The 18,178-nt window shown below is 52.9% G+C and overlaps 2 protein-coding genes across 2 annotated transcripts; one reads left to right on the top strand and one right to left on the bottom strand.

The window, feature by feature from the left end:
• On the top strand, positions 1-348 carry NCLIV_043530 (conserved hypothetical protein; the record flags this gene model as incomplete). Its single annotated transcript, XM_003881270.1, has 1 exon — positions 1-348. One exon carries the CDS (start codon positions 1-3, stop codon positions 346-348), a length of 348 nt encoding a protein of 115 aa, XP_003881319.1.
• Positions 349-9,311: 8,963 nt separating this feature from the next.
• Positions 9,312-15,342, bottom strand: NCLIV_043520 (pseudouridine synthase, related; the record flags this gene model as incomplete). Its single annotated transcript, XM_003881269.1, has 10 exons — positions 9,312-9,427; positions 10,164-10,680; positions 11,020-11,082; positions 11,262-11,303; positions 11,950-12,051; positions 12,320-12,415; positions 12,935-13,506; positions 14,101-14,164; positions 14,683-14,773; positions 15,302-15,342. The coding sequence occupies 10 exons, from the start codon at positions 15,340-15,342 to the stop codon at positions 9,312-9,314; spliced, it is 1,704 nt and encodes a 567-aa protein (XP_003881318.1).
• Positions 15,343-18,178: the final 2,836 nt, after the last annotated feature.

The following is an 18,178-nucleotide window of genomic DNA, read 5'->3' as shown; positions in this document are numbered from 1 at the left end:
ATGAATACACCTTCCGGTCTAACTGCGGTGATTGTTCACCGTTCCCTGCGCGCTGTGACGTTTCAAGGGACGTACGCTGCCCGGACCGTCCCGCCGCTTCCGGAAACGGAGGCGCGCACAGCACAGCACCACTGGCAGAATCCGTTGCCGCCACATACTGCCAGGGGCGGGAAAGCCGCCATGCGTGTGACAAATTTCACGGCGAACAAGAAGACATTTCCTTACCGTCGGTTAGCCTGCTCGATGCAGAAGAGTCAGGCGATAACGATTGGCGCCTCCCCTGGTCGTTTACACTCCCAGTGTGGAACACACTCCGCGAGACATTCACGCGGAGCCGTGGAGCGGTGATCCCTGAATACTCAACAAAGCGTCGACGACTGCAACCCCCACCAAGTGCGAGTAGGCTTCTGTCTGTGCCACACAAGAGAAGCTTTATTGAGTCCTTCCCGGATGGCTCTGGCCCCGCTTGCAGGTCTAGTCACCGAAGCAAGTGCAACCGACTGCGGTCCTCTTTCAGCGATGAGAGTATCGTGTCGATGCAGTCCGTGCATTGCGTAGGCAACGACGCGGATGGCAGTCCGCTGTCATCGCCGTCGTCCAACTCCAGTATCCATTCAGCTGTCGACTTGCAAGAACCCGGTATTCTTGTCACACGCATGAGGAGCTGTGCCTCGCACTCCAGTAACCGGGTACTCACTCCTAGATGGACAGGTCACTATGGGAGCGGGCAAGGCACTTGGGAGACGTCTGCTTCATCTGTCTCTTTCGAAACATACGCGGAGGGCCGTAGACCGTCCGGAGACAAGGCTAATGTTGACAGTAGCAGCTTCAGCTCTTCCTGGTCTGCCGACCTCCAGCAGCCACTGCAATTCACCGAGTGGCGCGACGATAACTGTATGGGAAGAAGACCGACGCACCCCTCAGCGGGAAGACGCGACCCTTCTTCGAATAGTGAAGGGGGGGCTGAGGAAACCATGGGAATTGCTTCGCTTCATGAAAGAAAATCTACTCCAAATCTACGGGCGGATGAAGAGGAGGTTAGAATGGTATCTTCACCTGTAGGGTCTACAGAAATATCTGTAGTCCCGGGGGGCTTTGACAGGAGCGAGGCCCTCGGGAAAGAACACACACATTCTGGCGACATGGGCGAGGACACGATGGATCCCAAAGAAATTTCTGCACCTGTTTGGGGGGGAAGCCTGGGCCAAGAGCAACGCCGGCATATGAGGCTGATAGAGAAACTCCAGGGGATAGCAGTACCTGGAAAACAGAAAACATCAAATTTGTGTAGCAGGGCCGATGCTTCGCTCGTAGACACTTTCGATCCTCGTCGGAGTCAGTTGGGGAGCGGCATTTTCACTCTTTATCGGATGCACTGCTTCCTACTATTCCAGCAGCACATCGTACAGCTTCATGTGGACGGCAGCACTCGATTGATCCACAGTAAACGTGAGCTGCACACCGCCGCACTTTCGCTTTTCGACGAGCTTCTTCAGTTTCACCGGATACAGCAATGTGAACAACAACTGAAACGGTCTTGTGACGAGACAGCGCTGCCGTCTGCTTGTGATGTGCCCTCCTTGACATCCGTACCGGCATCGGGTGAGCGAAGTACAAACAAGACCCATTTCTGCGGCAGCACTAGCAAGCGTGGCTGTTTTGGAATGTCCCCTCTTGACGCATTCAGTGCGACTCCGGTGTATCGAAGGACCTCTGCAGCGGCGGCAGCAGCAGCTGCTAGGCGACAGAGTCAGAATCATTTCAGTTTAATATCTCCAGATACTGCCACCACCGTGAGGCAGAGACACCACCAGAATGTGGTGGACGAGGAAAGGACTTGGAGTATAGAACGGAGTCAGGAACAGCTGGGAAGCTGTAGGCAAGAGCACCGAGTGGCGCTAGATACACGCCATCAACTGCACCAGTTACAGAAGCAGGCTGAAGGTAGGGCCAATCATCCAGCGCCTTTCCATCGACCCAGAAGCCCAGAAAAACCCATCCCTCGATTTGCTCAGGAGTGTCTACATTTTGCTTCGCCTCCTGAGTCTCATTCCGTGACATTCGCGACGACAGCGGCGCACCTTCGGCAGTCGGTCCAACTGCTCTGTGGCCGGGCGGCAAGTCATTTTTATGGGGAAGAAGCTATCGAGGGATTGCGTGTGAGCGTTAAGCGTCGCCCGCATTTCACTGGAGACAACCGTATTATGTGCGGATCAGCAGGCGCGCGGTATCTCCTCCGAGCAATCCAAAACTGTTACAGAGAGGTACACGACAGTGAAAGATACCGACCACACTCCGGACTAGCTCTACAAGCTGAAAGCACGCATCAAGAGCCAGAAGGTCTACCATGGAGAAGATACTCGAGATGTGATGACAGCAGTGATGGTGGCAAAGGGTCTTTTTCATCACCAGACTTCCAGGTGGCTGACTGCTGTATTTCCGCAGGAGTAGCTGAATCACTCGAAAAGACAACCGGGCAGTCGCCCGGGCATCTGTGCTCTGGAAACATGGTTACCCCAAGGCGACCGCCTGAAGGTTTTTTCTCATCGTTGTCCTACCAATGCATCTACAAGGAGGCCGCACTTGCCAGTACCCTTGTTTCCGCAACCGAGTCGTTGCCGCGACTTGCGTCCGATGCAGGTAACGCAGCTTCTATTCGCGTCTACGATGTCAAAAGGCCGTTACAACACACAGTCGATGAACGCCGAGTACGAGGAGAGAGAAAACGCTCACCACGAACAGGGAAGCGGCTTGACGTCGGTGGATCTGTGATTATTTCCCAATTTCCTTTCACTACGTTAATGGCCACCTGCCTTATCAGCCCGGGAGGTGAGAGGCGAGATCAGAAGTCGCCTGGCACTGTTGAGGTCACTATCCAGAACCAACACGTAAAGGCTTCTCCCTGCGCGGGTACAGGCAGTCCATTGGTGCAACAACTGACAGGGCCTCTTGACATGTTACCCCGTGTGAGTGTGCTGAGCCTTGATCGCTCCCAGAATCCGGAAGGGAAGCCGAGCGCCGCCAACTGGGGGATAACGCCGACAGCAAATGTTCGAGATATCAGCCGGTGCCAGCCGCCCATCGATCAAAGTCAGCGTCTCCATCCTTGGCTGCGGCTGCAGCTGATTCTGGAAGATTTTGGGAGATGGACCATCGACATGCGCTCAAAAGGGATTCCTACATCTCGCCACCTTCACCCGCCACTTCTTTCTGTGCAGTGTGAGATACCCCCTACCTCTGGGGACTGTTTTGCCTGTCAGTGTATTGACAACCACCAAAAGTCTCAAGTGTCCCAGTGTTTTGCAATGGTGTCAACAAGGGATTCAGGGTTGTCCATGCGAAGACACGACGATCGAGGTGCTCGGAACGTAGAACCATCGTTGCGCTTATCAGGGGAAGGCCCATCAGGACTGTCGGTCCATTTTCTCACTGGGCGCAGCATGCAAAGCTCATTGTGGGCTGATACGAGAGCAGAACCAGGAGACATCACGACGGGAGGCCTACCGAAGCAAAATATACCGCTGGCGGCATGCAACAAAGTATCAAGATTTGTTGGCAGAACCGAAGCGGGGGACAGCAGTCGACGGGGTGTTTTGGATGACGATGTTCCTCGGCGTCAGAGCAACGAGGTGACTTCTAGTTCATCGGCAGATACACTGGTGCCTGCGCCGTTGCAGAGAGAGCCCTTGGTCAAGAGGGATGACTATGGCAAGCAACAGGCCGATGGTATGTTACACACTGTTCCGATGGTAACCCCTGTACCTGAGTCCTTGGAGTCTGTATTGGGCGCGGCATCGCGAAGGCATATATTTCCGAGTGCTGCTCACAAGCGAGCAGCAAGTTCTCCTATAGATGTGAGGCGGATGAAAATAGTGGGAAGAAGCCACGGAGCGAGACGCAAAGCCCCAACGGGGAGCAAAATTCCATCAGAACCGTCAGGACCCCGCGACACGCGGGAACAGAAGAGGACAGGAAATCAACGTGTCAGAGTGCCGACTAAAGGTGACGGAGCAGCCCCTGTCACAGTATTCATTGAGCGCCGCAGTGACCTCGGGTATCGCTGCTGTCATGCAAGGTATGCAGGTAGGACGAGCGCGAACTACCAGTCGAGCAGCACAGCTCCGGTTAGGTATACCAGATCAGTCAGCTGCTCAAAACAAACATTGAGTGGCAGCAATATTTCCATCAACAGCAAGCCGTCGAGAACTAGGAAGAGGTCACAGAGGAAGGGGCTCAGACAGCGTCTTTCCTCTTGCGGCAGTGCCATTGAGCACGGCACTCCTGAGTACACCAGCGGCAACGGCGGCCACTGTCACCGTAGGTCTTTTCAGAGCTTACAAGGCCCGTGTTCGTCCAAGCACATCAGCAGGGCTTCCCCTGTATATGGCAAGAGACTGAGAGGCTCTACCACTGATGCCAAAGTCGCTGGCATCCACATGCGAACGTTGGAGGGTGACTGTCGGGCGCAAGCACGGGGTGACACACTCGACTGCCTGGAAGGAGGTCGGCGCAGCTGCGCGCAAATCAGTGGTTGCGCGGATGAGGCAGAAGGGGAGTCAGCTCATTCACAAACTTCCACGGAAGAAGATTGGGTTTCTATGCTTCCCTTCACACCTCCAGAATTTGTCGATGCAGCCGAGCACAGCAGCATGCCAGCTCGAACATCCTTGAATTCTGCAGCATCGAGGGGCTATAGTCAGCCTGCAGCTTCTAAGCACGGGCAACTCCAGAGATTCCTGCAGCCCCGTTCAGTGGTGCTCTCGTCGCACGCAGCCTGCAACTCACTTCTTCGAGCTCCCGATGAGCTTCGCACGGTCACAGTCTGTTCAGATGATTGTTGCCGTGCGGAAGAAAGGCAGACGGCGAATGAACACCCAAACGAGGTTCTCCGTCTCGAGCATCTATTCTACTTTATGAGTTACGAAGATGCACGGATTTTATTTGCAACTATCGATTACGATGGTGAGTGTGATAAATAACGCTCCATTGTAACATGAACTGTTCCATTAGACACCCACAGTCACAGTGCCACACACACAGTATTACGCAGTGGAAAGGATGATACAGGAGAGCTGCAGCAGGGTATCTTGGCCGGCTCCACGATCGAAACAGGCTGGAACCACACACCGATACCTGGGTAGCAAACTTCATGAGGTATCTTGAGTATGATCTTTCTACCCAGGACAGGGCTTCGTGACGCGCGAGCAGTTCGCGCGGTCTCTTGGGGATCTTCATCGCGATGTCTGGCGTTACCGCGCTGCCGACGAAGTGAGTGAACGAGGCTACAGTCTTCTCTCCTGTGACCCCATGAAGATGGAGAGGCGTTCATATGTTGCAGTAGATGCCTACAGATGTTTGAGGTGGGCTTTCAGCGTGGAGACGACAACCCGCGCAACTCGAAACAGCTGCTCTCCCCTCGTTAGAGTCGTGCACTCATCTAAGCCTTCTAGTTGCTCTTACTCGATGACCGTAGACTAGCGAACTTACAGTGCGGATGTCCCGGAGATATTCTTGCGTTCATTTCCATGACCTGACAGCATGGATACTCCGAGCACCCCCCATGGAGCGCTCCTCACCAGAGTCACAGCCGCTGCGGATTTGGAAGACATGCTGTAGACAACTGCCGTTTTAGCTTTGCTCCACGTGAGTTCAACTACCACCGAGAATTTGTTCTGCTGATTTACCGTGGGTTTTCTTCAGGTGAATTCGCAAATTCTCCATCGCGTACATCTCCTGCTTGCCCTAATCACGGCGCCAGCGGCTTGCCTTTTGGCATTGCTGCTGTTCCAGACGCTCTTGACCTTCTGTGTTGCTGCCGCTGTGGCCATGATTTACTTTGCCACCCTTGCGTTCGCCGGTACGTTTACGCGTAGACTTTAAAGACAGACTATTTCTGCTGCACGTCTCGGCACGTGATTTATCCGTTGTCACATTTGTGCCGTTGACTAGACTACTCAGCAGTATTCTCTCCAGCTCTGATAGATGCCAGCGCAAAAATTAGCGGCTCCAAGGAAATGCGCATGCTCTATATTTTCCGACGTCGGTGCCCTCTTGTCTTGTTGATGCTTAGCTGAAGCATTTCTTGTCTGTGACAGAGCTGGCGGATTCCCTGATTCTCCTGTAAGTGCTTCGTTCTCCAGCGCAGGCTGCAAATGGAAAAACTCCTCACTCCACACAATCGCACAGTTGAAAATTGGAGGAAGAATCGCGCTGCTCTTGCCGCTGTTCTCAGCTCCTCGTGTGTACCGCTTCGCAGCTGTATGGCATTTTGTTGGACTGCAACATCCAATTGACCTGGGTGATTTCGTCGAGCTACTTTTTCCAACTGGAAACGAGATTTCTTCGTCCGCTTTCCGCACTGCTGCTGCAGTGGCGGAGGTAGCTGCCGCCGCAGCGGCCGCGACGGCGAGTGCCGCAGTCGCCCGTCCAGACAAAAACGGGCCTGAAGATCTGGAGAGTGGCACTGGAGAGCACGCCAGGGCCCTGTACGTGGGAGGAGACAGCGGCGATGAGGAATCCGGATTACCATGTATCACGGATGCGTCGACTACAGTTTTTCGGGGTCGGTGTGTCAAGATTGGCCTACGTGAAGTCGTTCTGCGCACACTTGAAGGGAACCGTGAAGTTGTAGGTGTCAGATCAACTAGCTACAAAGCGTTAGACGCCCGAGGGATGCCAAATCTCAGCGCACCCGCAGGATCTGAATGTCGTGTGCTCTATGTCGGAAAGACTCGCAAGCACGCTGTCGCCACAACGGCCGCAGCAAGTTCACAGGCGGCCGATTTGTGCCTTTTTTTTCGTTCACGAGAGTTACATGTATCCGCATAACTCATTGGTTTTGCCTACAGCTTCGTCTACCCTCGAGGGATGTGGCGCGTTGCCGAGTGCGTAATTTCTCCCGATCTGTGTCACCGGCGCACGTCTCCTTGCAACTACATATTTTTGGGCCGCCGGGGCACCCAGCAAACGCGTCCCTCCTCGCAACCCTACAGGTACGACTCGGAGACGCAAAGCCGCTCTGCAGCTGTGGCGTGAATACAGTTTAGTCGTCGCTCTTGGTCTAGCGCCATTGAGACCTTATCGTACATACGGATGGCAAAATCTTACCCGCCCGCTGCCCCCCGGTTTTACGCCATGCAACGTTGACATTTGTGGCGCTCCACGCTGAGGGAAAACTGTATTAAGCTCACCACATGCCTCAGCAGATACTGTGCGTATTACGGAAGGGCTTGCATTGCTTTTCATGAATGCGACTAGAAAGACCGAATATATGTCAATACAAAAAAAGGGTGTCCGTGTCCTCCCAGTACACCCAGCGTGCAGGACATCGAAGTCATGTCGGCGAATATGCGTTGACGAACGTTATCATGATACCTGTGGCTGAAGGTAGATACTATACATTCCTTTCAACTGTTGGAGCCCACTTCAAGAAAAATACTCTAGACTTAATTTTGCGACACCTTTTAACAGATGCCAGAAGCTGCCTGGATGATGCTTCTTGGCACGGGGAGGGGTGCGTCTGCTGCTAACATTTGCATGAGCAAATCGCTGCTGCTGTATCGTCCGAAGCAGCACTCTGTGCCGGAGAGCATTATGGAATACATCACATGTGATGACAAAGGTCGCCTGGTAAACTCAATCCAGTTTCAACTCGTGAACGTCGTGGCACGTATTTGCTAATGATTGCCGTAACACTAACTACTGTAGTAGGATTTTCCTCTGCATCGTCTGTGGCTGCAGATCTGTGTGATAAGCACAGGAGGCAAAAACTGCGTATTTATCTCTCGCGGTTACGATGTGATGAATTTACAAACCCACGGGATGAAGAGGTTTATGTGATAACAATTTAATAACGGTGGCATAAAACGCGGTCTCCCTCAAGGGACGAGATGACCTGGAGGCGCGCTGCCCTGCAAGTGGTTAGCAAAGCAACCGAGGTCCTCCAGAGCACTCATCCACAGCAGCAGCGAACGAACGGTCCTAAATTATGTGATATGGCATGTTAGGCCCTTCCCGAGCAATGATTCTGCTTGTATTCTAGCACTGAGGCAGGAACCCTTTCGTACCACAAATCATGCAAAAACAACATGAAGGTAATGCGTAAACCTGTCTCTTGCTTCATCTCAGCGAGCACTGGTGGCCTTCTGCGCACTGCATCCCGACGATTGGCGTCTCCCTCTTCCGTTGGCAGCTGTGAGGGTCAAGCGCGCCATACCCGGAGGCGGCTTTCTGGTGAGTTATTGGTGCTGCAAGCATTCTCTAGGATATCTGGCGCCTCTGAGTAGTAGTCCCGTTCTCAAATTTGAACCGTGAAATCGAATTACGTCCTACTGAACTCGTGAGACAAGTAGCCACGAAGCCACCTTTCGCACACAGTTGCCCTTCCAACACGGTTTTACATATGCGAGGACCGGTGTCACTTCCCCTTTCCTCTCCGTAGCTTTCCTACGTTACAGGTTGAAGTTACGCTTTCGCACCGCCTGTCGTGGGACCACGTAACGAGGATTCGTCGAGCGCGGCAGATCGTGTGCTGGTAGGCAGGAAGCGCAATACCCTATGGGCATGTATTTGCCGCAAACCGGAATACATTTTCATGGTTCTAGGCTAGCGCTACGCCAGTCACTCGGAGAGCTCCGGTACTGGCGGTATGAACACTGTCTCTTCTTCGACTATCATCCCCCAAACGTTGACGGTCACATCCATAAGAGTTCTGAAAGAAGTGTTATGCTTATTGTTCGCGGGGTCCGTTGCCTTTCAGTATGTTGCATGTGCAGTAACTGTTTAATCTCGGAGGTCTTTCTCTTCTCCCTATGGACTGACGCGCGTCTGCGCGTATCCACATTCGTTGCCTTCAGGACGCTATCTCAACTATTTGGTTCCAGTGTTGAACTTCTTCCTCACATGGCATCACAGCCTCAGGCCATGAAGTTGGCCGCGAACGATTACCCCGGGAGCATCACAACGCCTTCTACGACCCGGGTAGGGCGCTGAGAAGCTTCTAATCCGCGAACGTCCATGAGTAAATCATTCACCTACCCGACATCTGTCGTTAAACAACTATGACAGGCACTGTCGGAAGGAGGGTTTTTCGCTCGGCCATCTCTCAGCCACTGAGAATTGCAGAGACCTTTTATGAAGTTTCGTGAGAGTCCTTTGACTACAGATGTTTGAAACCATGCCCAAGCCAAAAGAAACCCGCTGCGGCAGGGGCGACCTCAGAAAGGATCAATCGTTGTAAACCTGCAAGGCCAACGGAGACACACTCACCAGCCTGCGGAGCCCAAATATCGGAAATCAGCCTTTGAAAAAGACTAAGATGCAGCCACGCGCTCCCCCAGAAATCCGCCTTTCTTGCAAACCAACAAGGCGATGTACACCTGGATCCCGACGATCACCTGGTCTTTCCCTTTCGTGTGCATGAATACCTCTGGACATATGAAAAGCAGGGACCAAAAACTCCCTCTGGAAGCCACACACCACATTCTCATTTTTCGGCATCGACTTCAGTTCTACCGACCATTATGCCAAGGAGCCAATCCTCTCAATTCGTTTCAGCAGAGTGGATTTAATTTCTGTGGTCGCTTGCCTTAGACGCTGGGATACATGTCAGTTTGACTCCATTCTTTTCTTCATGCCTTCAAAACATAACTTTCTTGGCACGTTCGTCATGAATCGGCACACCCTCGATTTTCATCAGGAGCCTCTCGGCTCTGTCAGCCTTTCTGTTTTCCCATTCATGTGACAACCGACAAGCAGAGGCCTCCTGAAGACCACGGGACGGATGGACTTTGGGACCCCGTTTTATCGTTCACGTCAAAAGGAAACCTTCAAGTCAAGTGCCTGTAGAACGTTTGACCTTTGCTCACCCACATACCCATGTGCGCTGACACTAGCGTGTACACCAACACCGCTTTCTGACTTCTTGTCCTCACGGTCCGCTAATGAAATCTTGTCAACACCCCCAACTACGCTGCCCGCCAGCGATGTCACACACCGAGTTGAACTTCCCTCACTTTGTGGCTCATTGTTGCTCGTTAGTTGCTGTGCTAACTCGCTGGGGGCATCAGCTTCCCGAGGTCTGCAGCCAATGTTGCTACCTCCATTGCTTGTTCCGCAGCGCCCTCCGTCATGTAATGCTCCAGCGCGGTGTAGCGGCGTCTCACGTAGCATCGCCTGATCTGCCGTCGCAGTCCGCTTCCCCGCCTCATCTAGCGGCTGCCGGTTTCCCTCTTGCGGCTGTTGCAGTCGTGCATGCCTTTCTAAGCCCGTATTTTGTGGCCCTAGGGCAAGAGCGGAATGCCTCTTCACCTCGTCAAAAATGCACCACCCACCCACCCGCTCCTTGCGTGTGTCTTGATTTTGTTCTAGCAACCCTTTCAACTCGCCGGCAGCGGGAAAGAGAGCGGCACGCCTAGGGGGGAAAGCGGGCGGTGTAGCCGCGCCAGAACTTTGCGTTCCCTTCTCTGCCGCCGCCCTGGCCGCCGCCGCATCAGCTGCAGCAGCCCCTCGTTGCCCTGCACAGATTCGCGCCTCCGCGGCGGCAGCGGCTTGGTGCTGAAGCTGTCTGTGCAGCGGCAGCAGGCGCGAAAAGGAGCTATGGAACTTCAAAGGCAGTACAGTGTGCTGAGGAATAGACGAAGCGCGGTAGGGGCCGATAGCGTAGCGACGGAGGCGCCGGAGCTGGAAATCACAAATTAGCAACGCGGAAACAGACACGGCAACCACCGAAACTTTACTGCATGAAGAGGAAGTTAAACTGGTGACACACTGGACACGCATGATTCCTGCCAGGCGTGAGAGCCATGTTAGTCGCTTCTTAGAACCCTCACACAGGCGGTCTACCGGCTGAGGGCTTTGCCAAACCTGGTAACTTGTGTTTCTTGCCTCCTTCACTTCTTTACATATGAGACTGGTACCAGAAACAATGAATCGGAGCTGTGCAATGTCCACGGCGAGTTCCTGATCTGTCCACCCCTTTTGCCTAGATGCCCCAGGAGCACGAAATTGATTCGTGCCTACCTTTAGGCCAATGCTGCTCAAGAGCATCCGCAGGTCCATGCCTGGGCGTTCCACAAGATGAAGCTGAGAGGCACACACAGAAATGGGCATACCTGGCAGCTCACCGCTTCACTGCACCTCCGAAACCGGACGCGGAAAGCGCACACGCTACAACGGTGGCACGGCAAAGGCGCAAAGACCAAGTGTCCTCGAGCCGACAAAACCCACGAAGCTGTGCAGCGACAGCTTCAGTTTCAGCCTACCCGCAGCCACGCGGCGTTATGCCACGCTCTTAACAGCTCGACCTGCCAGTGAACCACAGCACACACAAAACAGCGTAGGACTCATCGTCACCATATAGTGATATTTCACTCTTCCGTTTGGTGTCAGAAGCCGCCATCGCAACGTTCAGGCGAGGACCTACGAAACCACTGCATCGCCGCCAGCCTATCAACAGGGCCTGCGAGCCGCGGTCGCTTCTCCACTTACTCAGCCAGAGCGCCACACAAGTTATTTGGCTTTGTTAGCAAGAACGGTAGGTGTCCAATATATAACGTAATGTGCAGATACAGTAAACAACCATACCGCCACATTCACCAAATAGGCAACGAGTCTGAGCGTGCTACCACAACCACAAACGTCGGTGAGAAGACGAGAAGCTACGAGCATGCGACAGGAAAGCAGAGGAAAGCGGGAAAACTTATGGCTATACAAGTCTGCGGCTAGGTGGAGAATCTGAAAGGGGGCCCTGTAACAAGCAGCGAACGACCGTTTGCTGCTGAAGGATCAGTACAACCGCTCAGTCGCTGTACTTTGCTCCGCACCGTTTCAAATCTCTCCTGATCCTCTGTAGGGGATTCCTTAAACTGGTACGGAGCGGTGCCCTTCGCGGTCGAGCGGCTTTCGCAGCAGGCTTCTCGGGTGTCTACACACATGCTTTAGCGCGCTTACCCACACCGGACCAAAGTCGAAGCCACCAGACGCGACGCCGCAGCGCCAACTTTCCCAGACTCGATAGCTCGGCAGTGTCCCACTGACGCGCACGTCGAACACCTAAGGAGCGCAATACATAGTGAGCATGGGTTGTGAACACGTATTTAGCACCAGGAGGTGGACGTCGCCACATGCTTCTACATGTGCTAGCACGCAGGTTGTCACCGCCCCCCCACTTGGAAAGCAATATCACATGTCATCACAAGGTATCCCTGGGTACGCCCAGAGGCTTCGACTGCGTTTTGTGGCCCAGCCACGAACCGCAACTGTGTCGCATCAATCGGAATCGGTTTTGCTTCGGGTTGTACAGGTCTCAGCTGTGACTCACGGACTGAACACGGTTCTCTGGCTTCTGCACAGCGTGGGCGAAGTCGCCGTCGTTTGTTAGAAGCACGAATCCATCCGCCTCCACAGGAAGTGGCCGCTGTAGCATTCAAAGAAAAAGCACATCTGCTACCAGAGAATGCCTTAAAATCGAGGTGTCGATTCTACCACTCCAGTTCGCCACGATGGGAGAGGGTAGCTCCTGAGTACGGCACATTGGAAGGAATATTTAATCCATAGAGGTTACGGAGAGACTGACCGGACTCTTGCAAGCAAAGGCATCGCGCAACATTGGCTCACATAAAGGCGAGTAATGAAACGTTTCTTGTGCCGTTCACGGTAATAATAACGCGGGACGCAAATCGAATGCTGTGTGAGAAATGTGAGAAACTGGCCCCTGTCTTGCAAGCGTCACTTCAACAGCACCCGGAGAACACCCACCAAGTTTCACATATTCGATGTGCCCTGTCTCCACTCATCACAAACTCCCCCCGAACTCTGCGGGGCTGCTGATATTGAGCTGTCCGAAAGGCAAGCAATTCTGCATCGACATCTTTTCAAAACAACGTTTCGTTTGAAAGGCACTGCAAGCATCGCCTCAGGGCTCGGGGAAACTTACCACCACAATCAGGTGCCTTGGTAGCTCCGCGAGAACTGGTTGGGTGTCGTACTGAAGGCGCGTGCTCAAGCGAAATCTACGATCAACAAACTGTTCGAGTGAATTCGCATACACCTTGTCGGACGCGTTGACGCCCGTCTCAATTCCTCCCTCGCCTACCGTGCGCCGACAGCGCATATCATCCGACTGTGCACTGTGAGCATGCCGGCGCTGCCGCGTGCCACCTATCTCGGCACCTCTCGTTTGTGCCGCTGCACTGACACACTCGTCAACAGAATCCTCAGCTGAATCACTGATCTCCTCGCAGGTTTCCCGCAAACCTGCTCTGGGGAGACCGGTCCTCAAATGAGTGGGTGGGTAGTTATCCAAGTTTTTTCGTTGCGGTCGCCCTTGCCTTTCTCGTTCAAGATCTTCAACCTCATCAGGGAGTAAGTCTTGCTCCACGTAGAGGTGCCGCATAAGCGTATGCAAGGTCGGCATATCCTCTCGTTCCTCCATCACGCACAGCACCCGTCGGGGTTTCACCAGACCGAATAACTGGGGCGTCATCACGGGAGGAGGCACAAACGCTCCTGAGAACAGAGGGAGGATCCACAACACCTTGAGGCTGTCATTGTGTCGCACGTAGTAGCAAGGAGCTCAGGTGGAGGGTTGTTGGTGCAGCCACGATCAACGATTGGTGTAGCTAGCTCTTTTTCACAGGTTACGGAGGTCGCTGCGGTCTGCCACTGCCCCGCTGCGTGGCGGTACCTTATCGAGAGGCAGCGTGCTGGGTGAACGCGGCAGGGACATAGACGTAGTCGTACCAAGTAGTTTAACAGGTTTCCTTGGGTTCAAGGAAAGGACCCCATCCTACAGCGCAAATCGCCATGCATGCGGTACTTGGGCAGAACTATCACGGTAAAACTGACGCCGAGCAGCTTTTTATCCTCGCGCGGCGAAGCCGCACTCTCCTTTTCTGCCACTACTTGGTCCAAATAGTGTACACCACTAAACGAATAGTGTCTGTGTGAAGGCGTCCGTGCCCGTTCACGAACGCCATTGAACACCACGCAAAGCCAACCGTCTCCTGTGTCATTGTGGATTACGCAAAATTATTCGCATGCTTGGTTACGTCTCCGCTTTCACTGCCGCTAAGTTCTGAAACTTGTCGGCCGGCGCCTTACCTTTATAGCACACGATTGCCTCGCTGCAGACTTCCACATTTTGGCAGATCGTTTCACCGTTAACCTGCCCACCGGTTCAAGCGCGTATACGAGACGAGTAGTTGCTTTGTTCCGCTGGCTTTCGTAAAGGGAACTTCGCAATAAACATTGCGGGTTCAACGCAGTGGGCAAAAGGCAGGAGCAGAGTTGAAACGTCTCTATTGGCTACATTAGTGCGGGCACACGAGGTACTGTATGGTGGCTGCCGGCATAAGAAGGTTCCAGTGCTGAAGTCTGTCTTTATCTGTCCCCTTGCAGCCAGGTGTGGATGCCATATCTCGAGACGACAGAAAGGGGGGCAAAAATGGCCACAAAACCAGGTCACGAGTAGAGATAGCTGGGAAGAGATGACCGGTACATCGGCCACTACTGGCTTCGCAGACCAGAACAACTGGCTGAAGGTTCAGTGCATGCCTCATGTTGCAGCGACAGGCCTCTGGCACCGAAAGGCAAGTCCCCCCCAGAATATACAATAAAGGGCAATCCAAAATGGAACGGTTATTCCGGAAACAAACACCACCACGGTGGTAACGATGTACTAACCGTAACTTGCCCGGCAGCAATAGCCTTCTCTGCCTCTCTCCTCGACAACACACCAGCCAGGCTCAGGCGCCTTGCTAGCCATTCAAAGTTCCTGACGCAATGCATGAGAAGCAAACATACAAAACTCCAACAAATGCCGGCTATTTGGCGACCCTTTCAGGCAAACCGTAAGCTGTCTCTTACACATGTACATAAGCACCTATATAAAGTGCTTCCCTGCGTCTCTACACTTGTACCTCTGTTACATACATCGCGACGAGAAACAGGCAGCGATAGCTGCTCCATCCGATGAAAGAAGCCTCCACTGAACAGATACAGGCTCGCGCCTGCCTCTCAGAGCCACAAACACCCATGCGGTGGTCCTTTTCAGGACAGTAGCTGTAGCAGCTCCTTAAACCTTCCCCACAATTTGTAACACCCCGAGGTTATTGTGATCGGAGTAGTCCAGTTACCAGGAGCGGCAAGCGCCCTTTTGGTTGTAGATGCAGCACGGGCGTGGATCTTCCTCGATGGGAATTCTCGTCCAATGTACTAGTACACGGCTCTTAACGTCACACTCCTCTTTCAGATAAACGCATACGCGGTCTCTGACGCCACCTTGGCGTTAATGGTAACTTACGTGCGGCCCAACTGGAGAGTCCTTCCCAACATCGCTGTCATTGGTACGCCAGTTTGGGTGTCTCTCGCGCGTATACCTCAGCAGTTCGATGCGCCGTTTTCCCATAGCAGAAGAGACCAGTCATGCATCTCTCCTCAAGTGACTTGTGGGGAGCATGCGGTCCAGCATCGACGGAGAAACGCTAATCAAGTACTTGACGAATTTACACAGCTGAGAAGAGTAACCCCCAATGTCGCTCCTCGAGTTGTTTGCTTGAGTGCTTTTCCGCAACACGCAAGAAGTCCAGCAATCGCACAGTAGCAATGTGCGTCAAAGGATACACCATTTCATTCTCGCCACAGCCTCTTGGCTCAAACCGGGAAACCGGTCTTGTTCCGCAACGGAGTGGAAACCATGACTATCTTACCCTCCACAAACGCGATAAGCAGCGGCAAGGAGCCAGACACGCCTCAGCCCAGATTTCGTGTCATGTTAAGTCTGAGGCATGGGCGTACAAAACAAGAAGTAGGGGACAATACAAAAAGACAAATTTTCGCGCCAGAGGGATGAATCACAGTCGTCAATACTTGCCGACAGTGCAGGCAGTCGCAACACGCGCACCGCGCATGCACGCATGCAGCTAGACTCCATGCTGCTAGTTTTTGTGCGGTTGGAGAGAGACATCCGCAACAGTGCGCAAACCATATCAGTGGCCTGGGAATTCAAATAGAGGTTGTTAATGGGTTCTGCTCGAAGTTCCACTTGTCCGCCGGAGCACCTTTTCCAAGCTAAGTTGAAAAACCAATTGCCATAAAAAGCAGTCGCGTTGTCACTGTTTTGCCCGCGATGGTCAATCGAGGGTTGGCCTTAATTTAAAGGGAGTCGAACAAACCCGTGTAGGTCACCGCCATGCATGCACGGGCGTCACACGCTAATATCATCATGCGGAAAACAAATGGCTTTGCTGTTCCATGTGCAAACCGCAATCAAAGGCGTACAGTTCACGCCAAAATATGCTGCCTCGTGAGTGCGAAAGTTTTTTTACTCGGCCCGAGCACCCCAACATCCTGGACAGCTGTCGTTATGTCGCCTCGGAGTCAGAAACAGCAGCAGGAAATTTCACGCGTGTGCTCGGTTTTGATTGCAATAATGTTTGGGGCTGTCGCTACCCCCCCCCCCCCCCACTTCACAAAAATACTGCAGTCCTTATCGTTGCCGGTGGCTGTTCGGTTGACGGGTCCGGCAGCTGCGCTATGGGGTTACGGACTGTATCTTTTCTACCGCAACGCCACCAAAATAAATCTTAATGCGTCTTTTCTACTATCTCTGTCTTCAACTATTGACGAGTCAAAGGATTCGCCCCTACGAAAGCGGCAGTGGCACGATCGAAAGACGCAATGTGACGGTGTTGCCAGTTGTTCGCTGCCAACAGCAGGTCATACCGCACTGCGTTGGTCTGTGGATGTTTTTATTCGCTTCACGACAGTGAACGGGAGTCACTACAATAGCGTGTATAGCTGCAGTTAGTAGAGCATGTCACAGACATGAAAATGTATGATTTTTCCTGTTTGTAGTATAACGGCTTGACACTACGGCAATCAACAGTGTTCACTGTACACTATGCGGGACTGAGACGAGTGCGCAGGAGCCTGTCACCTCAGGGTCTTTCAATGTGGGGCTGCTCTAAAGCTACAGAATCCCCACTGCACTGGCATTTGTTTCTTCTGCTCTATGCTCGCCATGAAAGCACAGTTCATTTCCCAAACTACAATTGAAGCGCCTGGCGATATGGGGCTCACCAGGATTTGTTCGAGACACCAAGCATTGTTTGGGGCACGTATCTTGCATCTACTGGAAACGTCTGACCAAAAAGAATCAGGTAACAGCCAAGTACCAGAGGCAGTCACACAGCATGTGGTTCTCGTTAACGCTATGCTTTTGCTGGCGTTCTCTCAGCAAGTGGCTGAACGCCCAAAACTGGCGCGGGGCATGGTGTGACAGTCAAAAAATGACTGATGCTTTGCGAGTGTCCCCCGGCGCGGAACAGGCAGCGTGTCTATATAACGGGGGCGAATTCTAAGTTGTGGAAAAGCGGTTGACGACGTCCAGAGCTTTATACATACTGCATTCTGGCCAGCTAGATTTTTCCAAATTTGCAGCTGTTTTTACAGAGCAAGCGCGGCTGTGCGCTGTCTTCTTTTGTTTTGCACATGGATGCAGACTCCAGGAGTGCAATGCATGTTACTCTCGCCTTTGCTCTTCATGTTTGTCCTTGTCAAGGTTTCCTAAACGTCGTTTTCTGAAACTGTGTCGCCCAGTGGATGGCTGCTGGTTTTCTCCCTCAGCATTTTGCTCTGCAGGAGCCCTGTACTGACAAGGTATCTTCGGCGAATATTCGGTTTAGATAGGGCCTGCGGGGTGCTGAAAGCCGTTGTGATCAACTTGTCATTTTACGGCCGAAACCCCAGACAAAGCGACACCAGAGCCTCAACTAGCGTCTTGTCCATGCAATCACAGGGATAAGACGCTCTTCGTATCTCACCCGGTAGTCTAAGGGCAGCGGAGAAGGCGACGTCGTGCGTCGTTTTTTTGTAGCAAATTTTAGGAGGGTCTGTTTGGTGGGAGCAATTGGACGAAGAATGTTTTTGCCATCTGGCGGCATCTCTGTTTTTGCGAGGGTATACACCATTGAGAATATTTTTGGGCTCCCGTCCTTTTGTTGAGGCGGGGATGGAACTACACCAAATCGGAATTAGGCCCCACTCAAAAACATCGATCGGACAGAGAATGTCATTCGTGGCGTCTACATACACAGGACCTTTTCGCAATTCGACTCTACTCCCGGCACGGAAGAACACCCTTTAGGGTAGGAATATAGGAATATCTTCTCAGAGTTCT

The sequence above is a fragment of the Neospora caninum genome, chromosome IX (assembly GCF_000208865.1).
Source record: "Neospora caninum Liverpool complete genome, chromosome IX".
NCBI lineage: Eukaryota > Apicomplexa > Conoidasida > Eucoccidiorida > Sarcocystidae > Neospora > Neospora caninum.
Note: the sequence above shows the minus strand (reverse complement) of the source record. Positions and strands in the feature narration are given on the sequence as shown.